Source organism: Macrosteles quadrilineatus, unplaced genomic scaffold, assembly GCF_028750875.1.
Source record: "Macrosteles quadrilineatus isolate MER2022 unplaced genomic scaffold, UCM_ALF_1.0 Scaffold_1__1_contigs__length_201487025, whole genome shotgun sequence".
Classification (NCBI taxonomy): Eukaryota; Metazoa; Arthropoda; class Insecta; order Hemiptera; family Cicadellidae; genus Macrosteles; species Macrosteles quadrilineatus.
Window position 1 is genome coordinate 82,428,913 of NW_026542594.1, and position 15,203 is coordinate 82,444,115.

The window sequence follows — 15,203 nt, forward strand, 5'->3', positions numbered from 1 at the left end:
AAATAAACTTAAATGACAATTTTGAACTATAGAATTTCAAATTAGCCAATTCCACAGTTTTCTCTCTCTTGAAAATCACAATTCACAACATTTATTTTCAAAAGTTGGTTGCTTGAATTAAGTACACTAGCAGCCGAAATCTTCACACAACACCTTAGCTCAGCAGGACTGATGTCAAACGTTTGGGCTTGTTTACTTGAAGTTATGTTTTATCTTGTTTCCTGGTTCTCACAAGCCAAGGAGTTCGATCTCAAGTTTATTTTCACATTGTATTTCCTTACGTTTTTGGAACGGATTATTGGCCTTAAGTGGCATTTTGCGGGTTTGTCAAGTTTAGAAAACATCACTAATGCACTAAGATGGGCTCTAGCTCACGATTTGATGTTGGGCAATTAAATTAGACTTTATAACTGTGTAAAAGGTGTGTATCCCTGAATTTATAAATTGCATTCTACACTTATTCACTGCCAAACATAATTCAGTAAAACCTTGATGAACCGAGAATTACACTAGCCTACATAACTTCATTACCCCAAGTAAAATAGGTACCAAGATAATTTTTATAATTGTATTTGAATCGTATAATCTTAGTTTGTTAAAAATGGATTGTATGTTCAACAATAATTGCAGTCCATTATTGTTAAGCAGTATGGTCCCAAATTATTGTTTTTGATTTTGAAACATCACAGTTCATTTGACAAAATTATAGTTGAAGCAGCCCAATGTCAAGTCACACTTGTGCAATAGTTTGTTTACAAGCTTTCTCCAGACCAAGGGGGAGGGGAGGGTCTGATAAGCCGTCTATTGTTCACCCCCAAGAAGGTCCGACCCTCATTAGTGCCGCTCGGCTGCACTCAGTGGGGAACCCAATACCACAAATCAATCTTTTAAATGAATACATATATTTGGTAATAAATGTTTTATTAATATTCACCTTGAAATTTCAATAAATTTGGTGTAAAATTTGACAAAAATTGGCCATTTTGACCGATTATTAATACAGTACCAAATACCAATAAAGTAGTACATTCATTGGTAATTAAATAATAGGTAAAAATTAACCGATTATCGTCAAGTTTTACCCCCCTGCTGTGCGCTATGTCACAAAAGCTGATAACAACATGGGTGATTAGTAACCATGGCAACTTGTTGAATGAGTGATGAAGGGAAACCAAAGAAATAGAAGAACAAAGAGAAAGAATAACGAAGTTGTTATCTTTATACCCTTTTTACAATTTCCGTTATTGTTATCTTTATGTAAGATTTTATGATTTTGTTTTATAGGTTTATAAAATAATTATTTTTAACTACGGGAATATCAATTTAAATAATTTATCAACGTGCTTCTCTTCTGAAACAGCAATACCGGATGCATAATAAATGTCAATGACCTAAAATATCACGATTGTGCAATATTGTATTTTGATGTTGAAATTAAAATCACGACAAAAGTTTGTATATATCCATGGTCCCTATAGTTTAATCATTTGATATGTACACAATCAATGCTAAATAATCGTGGTTAGTTCTAACTTTATTTTTTATTATTCAAAGTTTCTACACAGTATGACAATCCAAAGTCAAACCGGGCAATGATTAAATGTGACCATTTTGTTACTAAGATTAGTTTGTTTTTTTATACAGGACCATTCATTAAAAACCTAATGATCAAATCAAGCAGGGGTCCAATTTCAAACAATCATAATCAAATTATTTTTTCATGATTAAACCAAGCAACTTTGTTATTACTTCCTTCATTTATCTTTTCAATGAAAGAGGTGTATTCATATATTTATTTATATTGGTCTTTTAAAAGATTATGTTGTTTGAAACCTGACACCAACCTAGCAAAGTCTGTAAGTTTAAGCAGTTAGTATGGTAGTATAGTTGATTGTACCTTGGACATCTCACTGCGTCTGTTTCCAGCACACTGAATGGCAGCTGTGACAGTATATTTTGGGAATTTCTTGATGTCATGTAGTGTTAGTGAAACATTTTTTACTCCAACTCCTGATATTTCTAACATATATGATTTTTCATCCACATCCGGTACTGGAAGGTGATTTCGAACGTAAAACAAATCCCTAGGAACCCAAAATTTTTAGAATTCAATATGCTAGTGTAAATTAAATATAGTATTATTATTAAAGTGATTAGAAATATTTGGATTACAGTTGTCAGGTTAACAAGTAATTTTTATCTAAACACTAATCAACTAATTTCAACCCTTCTGCAACCATTAGTCATCCTGTTACCCAAAATTATGTGAGGAGAAATTGGCACTACTGCCAATTATGAATCAGGTTTTGTGATTATATTTTTAAGGGATTGGGGTCAACTCCTATTGAAATTGGTTATCAGTTGAAGGAAATATAGGGAGAAAAGGTGTTTATACTTAAAAAAAAGTGGCTTACAGGTGGTTTTCGTTTTCATCGATATACAACTATACTACTGGATCGCTGGTTGAGCTCGCCTGTCCGAGCGGAAATCCATGGTTGCGGGTGAGAGCAAGAAACCTGCACTGTGCAGTTTTACAGCGCTGTGACAGCATTTTTATACCCTAAATGTATTAATTTAGACTATTGATTCACGACAATGTTCATCATGTGATATTTTGACTCACTGACCATAAGTATTTCAGTTAGTAATCAACTAATTTCAAAAACCGGGGAACCGAGCTATGGATTGGTATAGTTTATTTTGATTGTAAAAGGAATATAAAGGGACCATTTTGAGACTAATTTTGGCTTTTGTTAGGTAGGTTTCAGTAGAATTTTTAATTTATTATAATGGATATTTTAACCTGGAAATCCACAAAACAATAATTTATTTTAGAGTTGATGGTAAAAATCACTCTTTTACAATAGCCTAGATACTTGCATTAACATTGTTTTGACTGTTTGTTTAAAACAGCTGATTAAAAACTGTTTGAAGATTTTCTAATTTACTAGTGCATCTGTTGCTTTAAATTTAGCAATTGCAAAATACTAATGCATTATTTCAAAACGAATAACAGTCATAATATCCGATTACTTAAAATAGTCAACTCAAAGATAATGTAATCATTAGTGTTTATAAGAGTAAAAATCATTTCATTAATAATTTTTTACATTTAAAACTCTATAAAGCAACAACAATTTTTTTCCAGCACTTTAATGATGGCAAAGGTTTTTCTTTTTAAACTGATTTATTACTGATCGCTTTCCATTTAAGAAGGTTGTTGGTTTATAGAACTTACGTGGGAGTGATGAAGCTGTCAGTAAGTAAGGCAGGTGGTGGCTCAGCGTTGAAGGGTTTGTTGGAGCTTGGTTTGAGAGCCGGGTGACGACGGGGCTCATTGCTGTACGGATCCTCCATGTTGCTTGTTGCTACCTTGGCATCCTCCACAGATATATTACCTAAAAATCAACTAAATAGGTTAGTAATACCTTTGACTATTAATACAACACACTATACGCACATTCAATGCTATAACCATCAGTTCTCTTTTTGTTTGCATTACCCCTTTTTACAGCATCATAGATTAGGTTCAAATTGTACAGTAGGATGAGAAACTTGTCAGTTCTAGTGCAGGCTAAGAGATGATCTGATTTGCCAGACCGTATTGCATCCCAGGGCAGCCTACTAAGATATCTCTACTATCACTAATCTAGTGTTGACCTTACCAATCCTGTGCTGTTCCAGAATGTCTAGTATTTGTGGGTTGTTGTGGACAGCATACATGAGCCAGAAAGGCTCAACAGACCCTCCGGCTGCCATCAGGATTTTGTCTCCACCAGGGTGGTTGTGTACAAACTCTGTGATGTCATACACACCTATAACATACACTTGCAGAAGCATCACTGTTTTTAAGCCCCTAGTTGTAAAAGGGAACCTATAACTATAACTATAACCTATAACTATAATTTTTGAAGGTTAAAATGTATAAAAATAGTAATTATGACTTTTAAAGGAGTTTTTAAGGGTAAAAGCCATATATTTCCCTAAAGTATGTATTTCTTAGACTATTTCTGCCCATTGTTTTCCAAAACAGCAATAATAGTTATAACAAAAATTTTTTTTTAATGTAGAAGGTATGTTCCTCATGGTGGTCATGGGTCATGGTGGCATGGTTCGGTAAAAGTTGGGTGCACTTTAAAAATATTAACTTGACATATTCGGTAGTCAAAGACCTCAACAAAGAAGAGCTAGAAAACTGGAATAATGTCCAGCTTGTCAGCAACAGTCCACTGAAGAAAATATAAATGATCTCAGAGAGGTTGAAAACACTGACTTAGAAGTTTCTTTGTCCATCGCTGCTGAAATTGGGACAGCTCTTCTAAATTAAAATTAAGATTTAAATCAAGAGTTACACAACATAAAAATATTAAATATTTAGATCTTGAGGATAAAATTATGCAAACAGATGCGGAATTAGAGAAGTGATACTAAAATGTTATCTTATAGAAGAACAATTAAATAACAAAATTGTTCAATTAAAAGCTAGGCTAAAAACTGTGCAAACTCAGAAAGGCGACCTTATCAATTATCAATTATTGATCAATTATCAATTATTGAGATGAGGACGCCACCTATGTGTGTATTTTAATCCAAATATGAGTGAAGGATGAATGTAGAATGGTGTGACCTGTGTAGCTTTGTTACTGACTAAGATCAGCTGGGTCCAGTTTCAAACCATCAAAAAGCTACTGACTTTTCTCAGGATCGAACCGGCGACCTTTTGATTTCTAGGCGAGCACTATAACCACTCAGCTACCCAGCCAGTGTTTACACTGTGACGAAGAAAGGGAAGAATACAGAAAGGATACAAAGATATAGACATAGACATATTTCATTTGTACACAACATTCTTTACATGTTTTGGTACATACAAAATAGGTGCATTGTCAGAGTTTAAATATCAGCATACTAGCAGTTACCCGGCGACTGTTGATGCGCTCAGTGTTGGGAAGTAGCGCGCTACAAGTAGCGACGCTACAGTAGCGCGCTACTTTTTTTGTAGCGTTAGCTGTAGCTACGCTACTTTTAAGATTTTATAGCTTTAGCTGTAGCTAGCTACATTTTTAATGTAGTTGTAGCGGAATTTTAGCTATTTTTCTCGCTACATTAACATTTGTTTGAGATAGTGATTTTTATCATAACCTCAACTTTACGTGAAACAACCTCTTTCAAACAAACTGAGATTTTCCAAAAACTTAGGCCTACTTTCTTGGCGTGATACAGCTGGTTACAGCCGTTTCATTCCCTATTACAACGTTGTGTGGACATAGAGGCCATTAAATGAGTGTTATCCACATTTTTGGATCTCATTTCCTTAATTTACTACTCTATGATTACCGTCAGGTAAAATAAAATCGCTAGATGCAGACGACGTTTAAACGGCCGGTGACAAGAGAAGCTATTGACTTCTTGCAAGTGATTGACAGGGAAATTAGTAATCAATTTAGTTTCTTTATTATATTGATAATGTTTCAACTTGGAGTTTAATGGAAACCAACACAACTTTAAATAATGAGAAACCTGGTCTTTCAACCTTTGCTTCAGCTGTTGATTGTGGTTTATCATCACAAGCCCTTCTTTGGTTAGATTACGAAGATTTTTCAAAGGTTTACTAAATTAACAAAGATGAAATTACCTGATGAGATAAGATATGCCTAGACTTACATGATAATTGTAATGAAAAATTCTCCATATAACATGAAACTTACATTGAAAACATAGCATAGTTTGCTCCTGCTAACAGCTCTTGTATAGGACTGAGGCTATGGTTTAAGACGAATACCAAGTTCCAAGTTCAATTATTAGGAATATATCTGTTTAGTCCTTGCAAGAACAAGCCTACTATAAGTTAGCCAACTTGTTACATAGCCAAGTAGGCCTACATGTTATTTTTACTTTACAAATTTTAACATGTTTAAGTTTAAATTAAAAGCCGATTTCAGGATAAGTTGCTGAATACTGTTTTCTGTACCAACTAGGTTGAAGCACAATTTGCCCTATGCATAATGACAATAAAGGACGATTTCTTGACTTTGAAAAGTGTTATTCATAAAACAAGTAACTTATCACTATGGTTAAAAGTTATAGCAATGTCGTTTTAATACTAAAAGTAAAGAAAGGCAATAAACTCCAATTTCAGTAGGCTAGGCTCTGTAACACAAAAAAGTATTTTTAAATAATCGTTTTACAGTTTTATTGGTCTTAATTGTTGATATAAGACATCTACAAATGAATCTATATTAAAGAAATATAATGAGCTTTTAAAGTATAGTTTGGTTGTATGTCCTTTGAACTTATAATGCAATTTACATATGATATAAGATGCTTAAAAATAATGCAATAGGCCTATTTAAAAATAAGTACTAAATATGATGGGACACCCAACTGTTCTGTTGTTGTAATGTTAGGTTTATAATGCCAACAAATTAAATACAATCAAGGAATAATTTGTTTTTCCAAGTAATGTTAGATACAGTACTGGCATTTTTTAAATGTTTGTTCAATAAAAATGTAGTTGCAATTAATTTTACATTTACCTAATGTGCGTGGAATAAAAAGTAACGTCTTTGGAAAAGTAGCTAAAATTGTAGCTGCAGCTACATTTCATTGTAGCTGTAGTTGTAGCTAGCTACTTTTTCGGAACTGTAGCTGTAGCTGTAGCTAAGCTACTTTTTTGGAAATGTAGCAGTAGTTGTAGCGAGCTACATTTTAAAAGTAGCTTCCCCAACACTGGATGCGCTTAACAAGTAATATTTTAAAAGGTAATTTGATCTTTACAATGAATAATAAAAGTGTATACCAAATATCAAAATAGAACACTTTACTTAATTGCTAGTGGATAAACAATACTTTTTGTTTTTTCATTAGGTGTAAAAATATATACAAGTTTTTAGGCGTACCTACCACCACGTGAGCACGCAAAATACAGCTGTCTGTGTGAAAAGCATGCATTTTCTAAATTTAAACCGACGATAGACAGGGATTGCCCTAGTGCCTTATAATGGTGATTGTGAAAGCAAGAAGACACAAAGGAAATTGTAGTTGCTTAAATTCAGAGGGTAATTCGGATTAAATCATCAGTATTCTTGGGATTAAGACTATTTCTCCTTTAAACTTACCACTGATAATTTTTGCTTCAATCAATTTTGGTGTCATTTTTTTAATCGTCAGTCTGGTAACGTTGCACAGCTTCGGTGGATTAAAGTTTCACATTAGTATTACTGGAGTTCCTTCTTTTAATGACAGTAATGTGGTAGGTTAATGACAAATTGAGAGGCATTTGAATACCTGAGATAGCACACAAGATTATTATTCACTTAATAATTTATGTTAGATTGTGTGGGTATAGAACAAAAGATAAAAATATTAAGGCGTTGCCAACCCTTTTATTGTTTATAATACTTTGATAAAGGTTTTTATGCTTACATAACTAACATTGGAGAATTTAAACGTTGTTGAGTGCACAGGTGTGCTGCGATTGGGGTTTAAGGGTAGAAACACACATACGGCGATTGGGAGCGGAGCGGGCGGGGCGATTCAGAGTGAGCTGTAGCGGCGCGACTGAGAGCGACTGACGTCGCACACATACAGCGCCTAGCGAGAGCGACACGAACTCAGGGAGCTCGATCATTTTCAAGATACAGGTACAACGATCATATAAGACCAATAGATGGAGCATGTTGGCCGCGATGTGAAGCCAGTATTTTTCACTAATCTTCACCAAGATGGCGGCTGCCGGCTGTGGTGAGCCCTACTAATAGCAGGCACAACTAATTAAATGTTAGTTTATGTTTATATCAATGATATCCGTGACAATACGCCTTTGTATTATAAATATTTCTATTACTAACACCATGACCTTCAATATACGCTTTTAATTTGTTTCTAGCGTTTACTGTTTCTTAGAAAAAGTTAGTTTACATAATTGACAACAAAAAATTTTTGGGCAATTCTGAAAAGCTACAAATTATTTTATAATATATGTATCTATATCGTATAAAAGTTTGATAAAGTTCTGGCGTTTGGTTTACAATGTACGAATTTTCAAAGTCACAAGATAGTTTCTGAAACTCTTTATACAACTCTCCTTTATATTCAGACTGTCATATAAATTTTTGTGAAAGAGCTTACTTAAAAATACTTATTTTTAGCTGAATACAAAGAATAAAACTAAGAACATTTATATGTAGGTACTCCGTGTTTTATCTAATTAGTTTTGTAACTTTGCTGTATAGCTTCAAACTTGAGTATCTAAACTGTATTACAAGTGAGGTTGTAGGCATAATCTGCCCACATTACGCAATGCGGCATGGCGGGTAACCCAATAGTACAATTTAAATTACAAACAAACTACACCAGCTAAAAAAAAAAAGAAATTATCCAAACAAATTCAACTCTTTAGCTACAAAATCCACTGTTTTTTTAACTTAACTGACCAAAAAATAAAAAAATAGCAGCTGATGAACTGTTTCATGTAATATTTTAAAACTCATTTAAGAGCACCGACTTTATTTGAAGATTTAAAATAAAACATATTAACTCTTAAGGTTTTAATTCGATCCAATAGTGTCCTAGACTTATCGACATCTTTCATACGAAGTTTCAATGATTTACCTTTAGTCTAAGTAGGCTAAATGTCAAGTTATTTTGAAGCGGGACATTTGAGTTTTCGTGCCGTTTTCATTGGCATCCAGCGCTTCTATCCTACAGTACGATGGCGGACCTGGCTTCAGCTGCTTGAATGTCAGTTACATAGGCGTGCTCCATCTATTGGTTTCATGTGATTGTTGCCAAGCTATCACATAATAAGTTTGCACGCAATTTGCAGCACAGCAAGACACGTGGCTAAAAACATTTATTTTGTGTGCTTCAAACCAATCGGAGAGGTTGTATGGAGTGAATGTAGGAAGGGAGGAGGTATATGGTAAATATCACAATTTTTTTCCAGTTCCTGATTCATGCAATACATGTCTATCTCAACCTTTGAATACATTCTTTCAAAAAAAAAAAGGTTCGAGAAGGTTCCAAAACGCTCTGGGTAGGTTCTGTTTCCGGTAGAATGGGCGTACAGAGCGGCCTGCTGGCAAAAGTGGAACTAAAAATATCCACAATATCACTGCCTAGTCCGCTCCCAAACGCTAGAAAAACAAACGAGATTTTCCAAAAGTTGATCGCTACGCTCGCAACAGCGGTTTGTGTGTTATGCGTTACTACTTGATTGTATAGGTTTGATTTTGTCGCTTTAAATCGCACCGCGCCGCCCCGCTCCGCTCCGCTCTCAGTCGCCGTATGTGTGTTTCTAACCTAATATATTTGGACTTATTCAAAAGTAAAATAGTTTTTGGTGCTGCACTCTGTGGAAACATTGTGACACTACTTCAAATCATGACTAATACAGCATGTTGTGATTATTCAAACCTACAAAACAGTTGCCGGGTAACAGCTAGTTATATTTATTTGTAAATTGTAAACATTGTAGCCTAGTTCAAAAAGTCTGACATTGGCCCACTTAAAACCCTCTGGGGCGGAGCCCTTTTGACGGATTTGCACTAAACTTCACACAAACCATCCTTGAATAATGCTTAATAATACCTGAAAGTTTCATTACAATCTGTCCGGCGTTTTTGGAGTCCATAGGGTATATATATATTTGGTTACATACATACATACTTCCTCTTTTATAGACATAGATACAAGTAAATGAATTGGCAGTTATTCTAGTTGGCTCATTAAACTGCAAACATAATCCTTTACATTCAACAATTTCCCTAAACCTACTTGTGATTACGTCATCCTTTAAAATGTTTATATTAAAATTTCCTGTTACAAGTATAAATTATGACAAATGTGTTGAAGTACAATCACAATCATTACAAGACATGCAAAATAAACAAGAAAGAAGTAACCAAAATGTTGTCCTCAATTAGAAGTCTAGAGGAAGTAATCAAAGCAGGGATGAACTTGTACAGAGCGAGTATGATGATGAGCACACTGTAGAATGAGTCACTGGGACGGCGCAGCGTCAGAACACTTCCTTCCCTCTCTCGGCTCCCACCCACAGCTCCCCATCCTTCTCTCCACACATGCCACAAACACACAACACATCGACGCTCACTGGCCTGACCTTGACTAACTGCGTATGTTGTGCACTACTATTGTTGGAGGATGTGTATCCAAACAAACATAAAGACTGCCTTACAAATCTTCTTGACAATTCCGGTTCCAGTGGCTTCGAATAAAAAAAGTTTTAGCAAACTTAAATTTACGGAGTTTGACAGGGCAACAGAGGCTGACAAACATAGGGATTATTTCCATTGAGTACAGGTAGCCTCAAAACTATGCTTCAGTGAGATTGTCAGTACATTTGCTGCAAGAAAAGCCCTAAAAGTTAAATTCTAAGATCAATTAAATGTTTAAACCAGTGTTTTTAGTTTATTTTTTTATTATTTTATCTAATACTTGATCTACTTGTACATAATTTACTAGGCTACCTTAAGTTTTTTTTTTTTAAATGATGTCATTTTTAAATAAATTATTTGTCTTTGAAAATAGATATTCAATTATTTACCAAATATATTTAGGACTATATGTTTTCATCTTGAGGTTGAGCATTTTAAGATCTAGATAGTATTAATGTATCGTGCCGATGGACATACCACACTAAGAGGCGGTTCACGAGTCACGGGTTATCCTTAGTTCGAGCGCAAAATCCAGTTATAGCCGGGATTTTGTGCCGCGGCTTGGAAATCGGCTTCACAAGTACGAGGTTACCCGCGCTCGGGCGCAGACGGATAAACTTCACCCAATTATGACAGGGATAAACCCGAGCGCAAAAAGTCGGCTTCACGGGTTCAATTAGAGAAAACCCCGGGCCAAATGTCGGGTTCACGAGTCATGGTCTAGCGCAAACTGGATAATCTCGGGCGTAAATAACAATGGTTTTGGACTTCGATTTAACCCTGCTAGGGGGCAGGGTTAAGGTGACAAATCAAATCAAATCAAATCCTTTATTCAGACAGTACATTTCTATACATGAATTGTGTCAAGTCAAGAATAAACATAACTATACATTTGGCAAATTTACAGCACTAATTAATTAAGAGCTATAATCTATATACACTTTCTCCCCTACAACTACTTACTGTTCAATCATTACAACTAACTATTGATTTCATTTGACATACTAATAGCTAATTGAAAAAGTCCCCAATCTTGTAGCAGCATTTATCTGACAACAATTTGAATAAACTGGTTTTAAATCTTTTAAAATCTGTCAAACCCTTTATGGTGCTAGGCAGGCTATTATACAATTTTATACCAGAGTAATATGAAGAATGTTCAATGGTGGAGGTGTTATGTCTAGGGTATGTAAGGCTATTCTTTTGTCTTGTGTTATAGTTGTGAAAATCAGAGTTACTTGGAAAATTTGATAAATTTTGTCTTATGTACAAAATTAAATTATATATGTATATACTGGGAAAAGTAAGAATTTTGTGATTTTTAAAAATACTCTTACAGGATTTTTTTCTTTTAAGTCCAAAAATAATACGGATAATTCTCTTCTGCATTTTAAAAACTTTTTTTCTCCTATCTGAATTTCCCCAGAAGATCACACCATAATTAAACAAGTGATAGACATAACCGTAATAAACCATCATGAGAGTGGATATGTCAACATATTTAGATAAAATAATGAACATAAAATGTGCTTTATTTAATTTTTTTACAACTTCACCAATATGATTTTGCCAAGTCAATTTTTGATCCACTGTGATGCCTAAGAATTTAACTGAGCTTACTGAATTTAGAGAAAGGTTCAAATCTAATTTTGTTGATGAGTCTGATTTCTGGTAGTTTTTTTGGAATTCCATCAGAAGAGATTTATCTTTATTTAACGCCAAACCATTTGCTTCAAACCATTTTTCTAGCTGAAGGAAATCTTGTTCAGCTGTTTGTTGCATAAAAATTTTACTATGATCAGTGAAAATAATGGAAATGTCATCAGCAAACATTACTGATTTTTACTTTAAAATCAAAGGTAAGTCATTAATATAAACCAAAAACAGTAGTGGACCTAGTATTGAGCCTTGTGGCACACCCTCTGTGACTAATTTGAAATCAGATTTCAGATTTATTAACCGTAGGTCCACACACTGTTTCCGCGTTGATAAAAACGAGGTTATCCACTTTATAGCCATGCCTGACACACCATAAAAGTTTAGTTTTTGTATTAACAGGCTATGGTTTACACAGTCAAATGCTTTTGACAGATCACAGTAGAGACCAGCTACTGCCTGTGATCTGTCAAGAGCACCTGTGACTTCGGAAATAAAGCTAAAGATTGCATCTGTTGTACTCCGTCCCTTCCGGAATCCAAACTGACATGTATCCAAAATTTGGGATGTTTCAAAATGATCACACAATCTATTAAAGACGACTTTCTCAAATATTTTTGAGAAACTAGGCAATAAAGAAATAGGTCTGTAGTTGGATATATCTTTTGGGTCACCTTTTTTAAAGACTGGTATCATGTCTGATAGTTTTAATAGGTCAGGGAAAACACCAGTATACAAAGAAATGTTTATCAAATGAACAATGGGTTGAGCAATAAACTCTGAACGTAATTTCATTAATGAAGTTGAAATTTCATCCCATCCAGAGGCTTTAGATGACTTTAAGTCTTTTATTATGTCTTGCACTTCTTGAAGGTTCACTGGCTTAAATGATATAAGTTTGGACTCGGGAGGGATTCTACTGTGTAGGAAGCCAAGAGCTTTGTAAGAATCTGAACCAACATTCAAGCTTTTACATGTGTCAGAAAAAAATGCATTAATTTGATTTAGCTGCGTCCTGTCAGACATTGAATGCAACAAGAAGGGGTATCAGTTGTATTAGTCTCTTTTTTAACAATATGCCAGGCTGTTTTGGTTTTGTTACAGGATTCTTTAACCTGATTTCTGTTGTACAATATATTAGCTGATTTTATACATTTATTTAATAATTTCTTGTATTCTTTTACATAATCTTTAAAACTTGTATCTTTTGACATTTTGCTAATTTCATGTAATTCCCTTTTCCTTTTGCATGAGACTCTAATTCCAGTTGTTAACCACCCTTTATCACAATTTTTACTATAACATTTCTTATTTACTAAAGGAAAACAAGAATTAAAATGCAGTTTAAAAGTTTGAAGAAAACACTTATAAAGTACATTTACATCAGTAATTACTTCATATTTGCTAAAAAAATTCAGTCCATTGTTCATACTTCAAAACGTTAACAAAACTATCCAAATTTTTTTGACTATAATTTCTTTTTAAGGATGGACTGATTTTTATCTTTGGTTCCAATTGTCTTTTTTCGAAAAAATTATAATCTAAACATAAACACTGTGTTAAGTGGTCAGATAAACCATTTTCTAAAACTATTGCTTTACACAAGTTAGGACAGAAATTAGTGATAATATTGTCAAGACAGGAACTAGAAACATTAGTAATTCGAGTTGGAACATTGAAATGTGCAAAAAAATTAAAGGAACTTAAAATTGATAAGAATTCTTCGGTATAGAAGTCAGAATTTAAAACATTGATATTGAAATCTCCTGCAAGTAAAACATGAGCCTTAGGGGTCTTATTTACACAATAGCTTAAAAGGAAATGGAGACGTTCAAAAAACACATCAAAAGCAGTTTTGGTATAAAAGTTGGTCTGTAGACACACAGTACAATAAGATCTATGGGTTTAACTATTTGGACCCCACAACATTCAAAACTTGACTCAATCGTTAATTCTTCAAAATCAGGCCTATGTTTAATTTTAAAATGATCATTTACAAGAATGGATACTCCCCCTCTTTTCTGATTTTCCCTGCAGTAAGATGCGGCGTTTTGATATCCATCAAATTGAAATAGTGGAATTTTACAATTAGATGGGACCCAGTGTTCCGAAAAGCAAACTACATCCGGTTTTCTGTTGAAACTATTGAGGTATAAATTAATTTCATCAATTTTATTGTTTTGGATGATGCCCTGGATGTTATCCATTTTTTTTTTTGTTATGATTTGTTTCCCAAAGACTTAGAGGTGCCATCAGAGCAACTGTTCATGTGTCTGTCGCTGGAGGTTGAGTTGACTCCAAAAAACTATTGATATGTTTTAAATTAGTTCTATCAGGTGTAGAGAAACCTAGAAATTTATCATTTGCTTTTCCTACACAACTATCATTTCTAAATGGAACTACAAAACTATCACTAATGCTATCTTGTTGAGGCCGGCTAACATTCACTGCACTATTCCCCTTATTGACTTTATAACCCCCCGTTTCACACACTGCTGGACACTCAGGAGATTGTGTTGACTCTGCTTGGCTGTGCTCTACAACTGACTTGACTCCATCACTTCCACATGGGCGCTGTTGGGAAGATTTCAGTGCAGACTCCCTCGCCATACTCTCGGCCTCATGAATTTCATGACGAAGTTCATTTACGAATTTAGGAAAGTCGAGTCCATTATAAAGTTGTCTGGGTGAGTTTTCTGGCTTTGCAACTACACACACTGCTGCCCCTGTCTTTATATGAAGTTGCACTATGTTCTTCGCAAAGTTCTCAATGGAGATACGGTCCCTCACACAGCCCATTGGAGAGCATACCAACATTTTAAAGTTTCTTGTATTGACGTTGCTAATAAGGTGTGAAAAGCACAAATTATAATCTTCTAAAGAGGGTTTAGCAGAGAATTTTGATTTTGTCATGACATCATGTCGGGATTATCTCATTTGCTCGTTTATTGTTTTTTTGTTAGCAAAAAGAATGTTATATTCGGATTCGCCATTAAATTCCGAACAATTTCATTACCCTCAACATGATATTTATTTTTTTAATTTTTTTACTACTGATTGCCGAAAACATGCAAAACATCGTAAAAAGTTACTGTTGAGACATTTTAATTAATTATTACTAAGTAAAAATATAACTAATAGCTTAACATATTCATATAAATTTAAATTACAATCGAATCTTATTGCGTAAATGTTTTATATTTATTCTAGCAATTTTGAATCCTTTTATTTCAGCTGAATAATATCAAAATAAAAATGGTTCCATCAAACACTGTTAGGTTTGTCTAAGAATTTTTATTGTATAAAATTAGTACAATTTTTTCCTCCATAAAATTCATATAAAACATAGGTCATTTTATTTAAGTATCC

At 34.0% G+C, this 15,203-nt stretch overlaps 1 protein-coding gene across 5 annotated transcripts in view; it reads right to left on the reverse strand.

Moving 5' to 3' along the window:
- Positions 1-15,203, reverse strand: part of LOC128983682 (sulfite oxidase) — a 217,479-nt gene that overhangs the window by 159,235 nt on the left and 43,041 nt on the right. For all 5 annotated transcript variants that reach the window (XM_054403077.1, XM_054403076.1, XM_054403078.1 and 2 more), the window contains exons 5-7: positions 3,666-3,815; positions 3,239-3,398; positions 1,898-2,084 (exon numbers count right to left, since the gene is read on the reverse strand). In XM_054403077.1, coding sequence (XP_054259052.1) covers positions 1,898-2,084; positions 3,239-3,398; positions 3,666-3,815 — 497 coding nt within the window. The remainder of the gene's footprint in view (positions 1-1,897; positions 2,085-3,238; positions 3,399-3,665; positions 3,816-15,203) is intronic.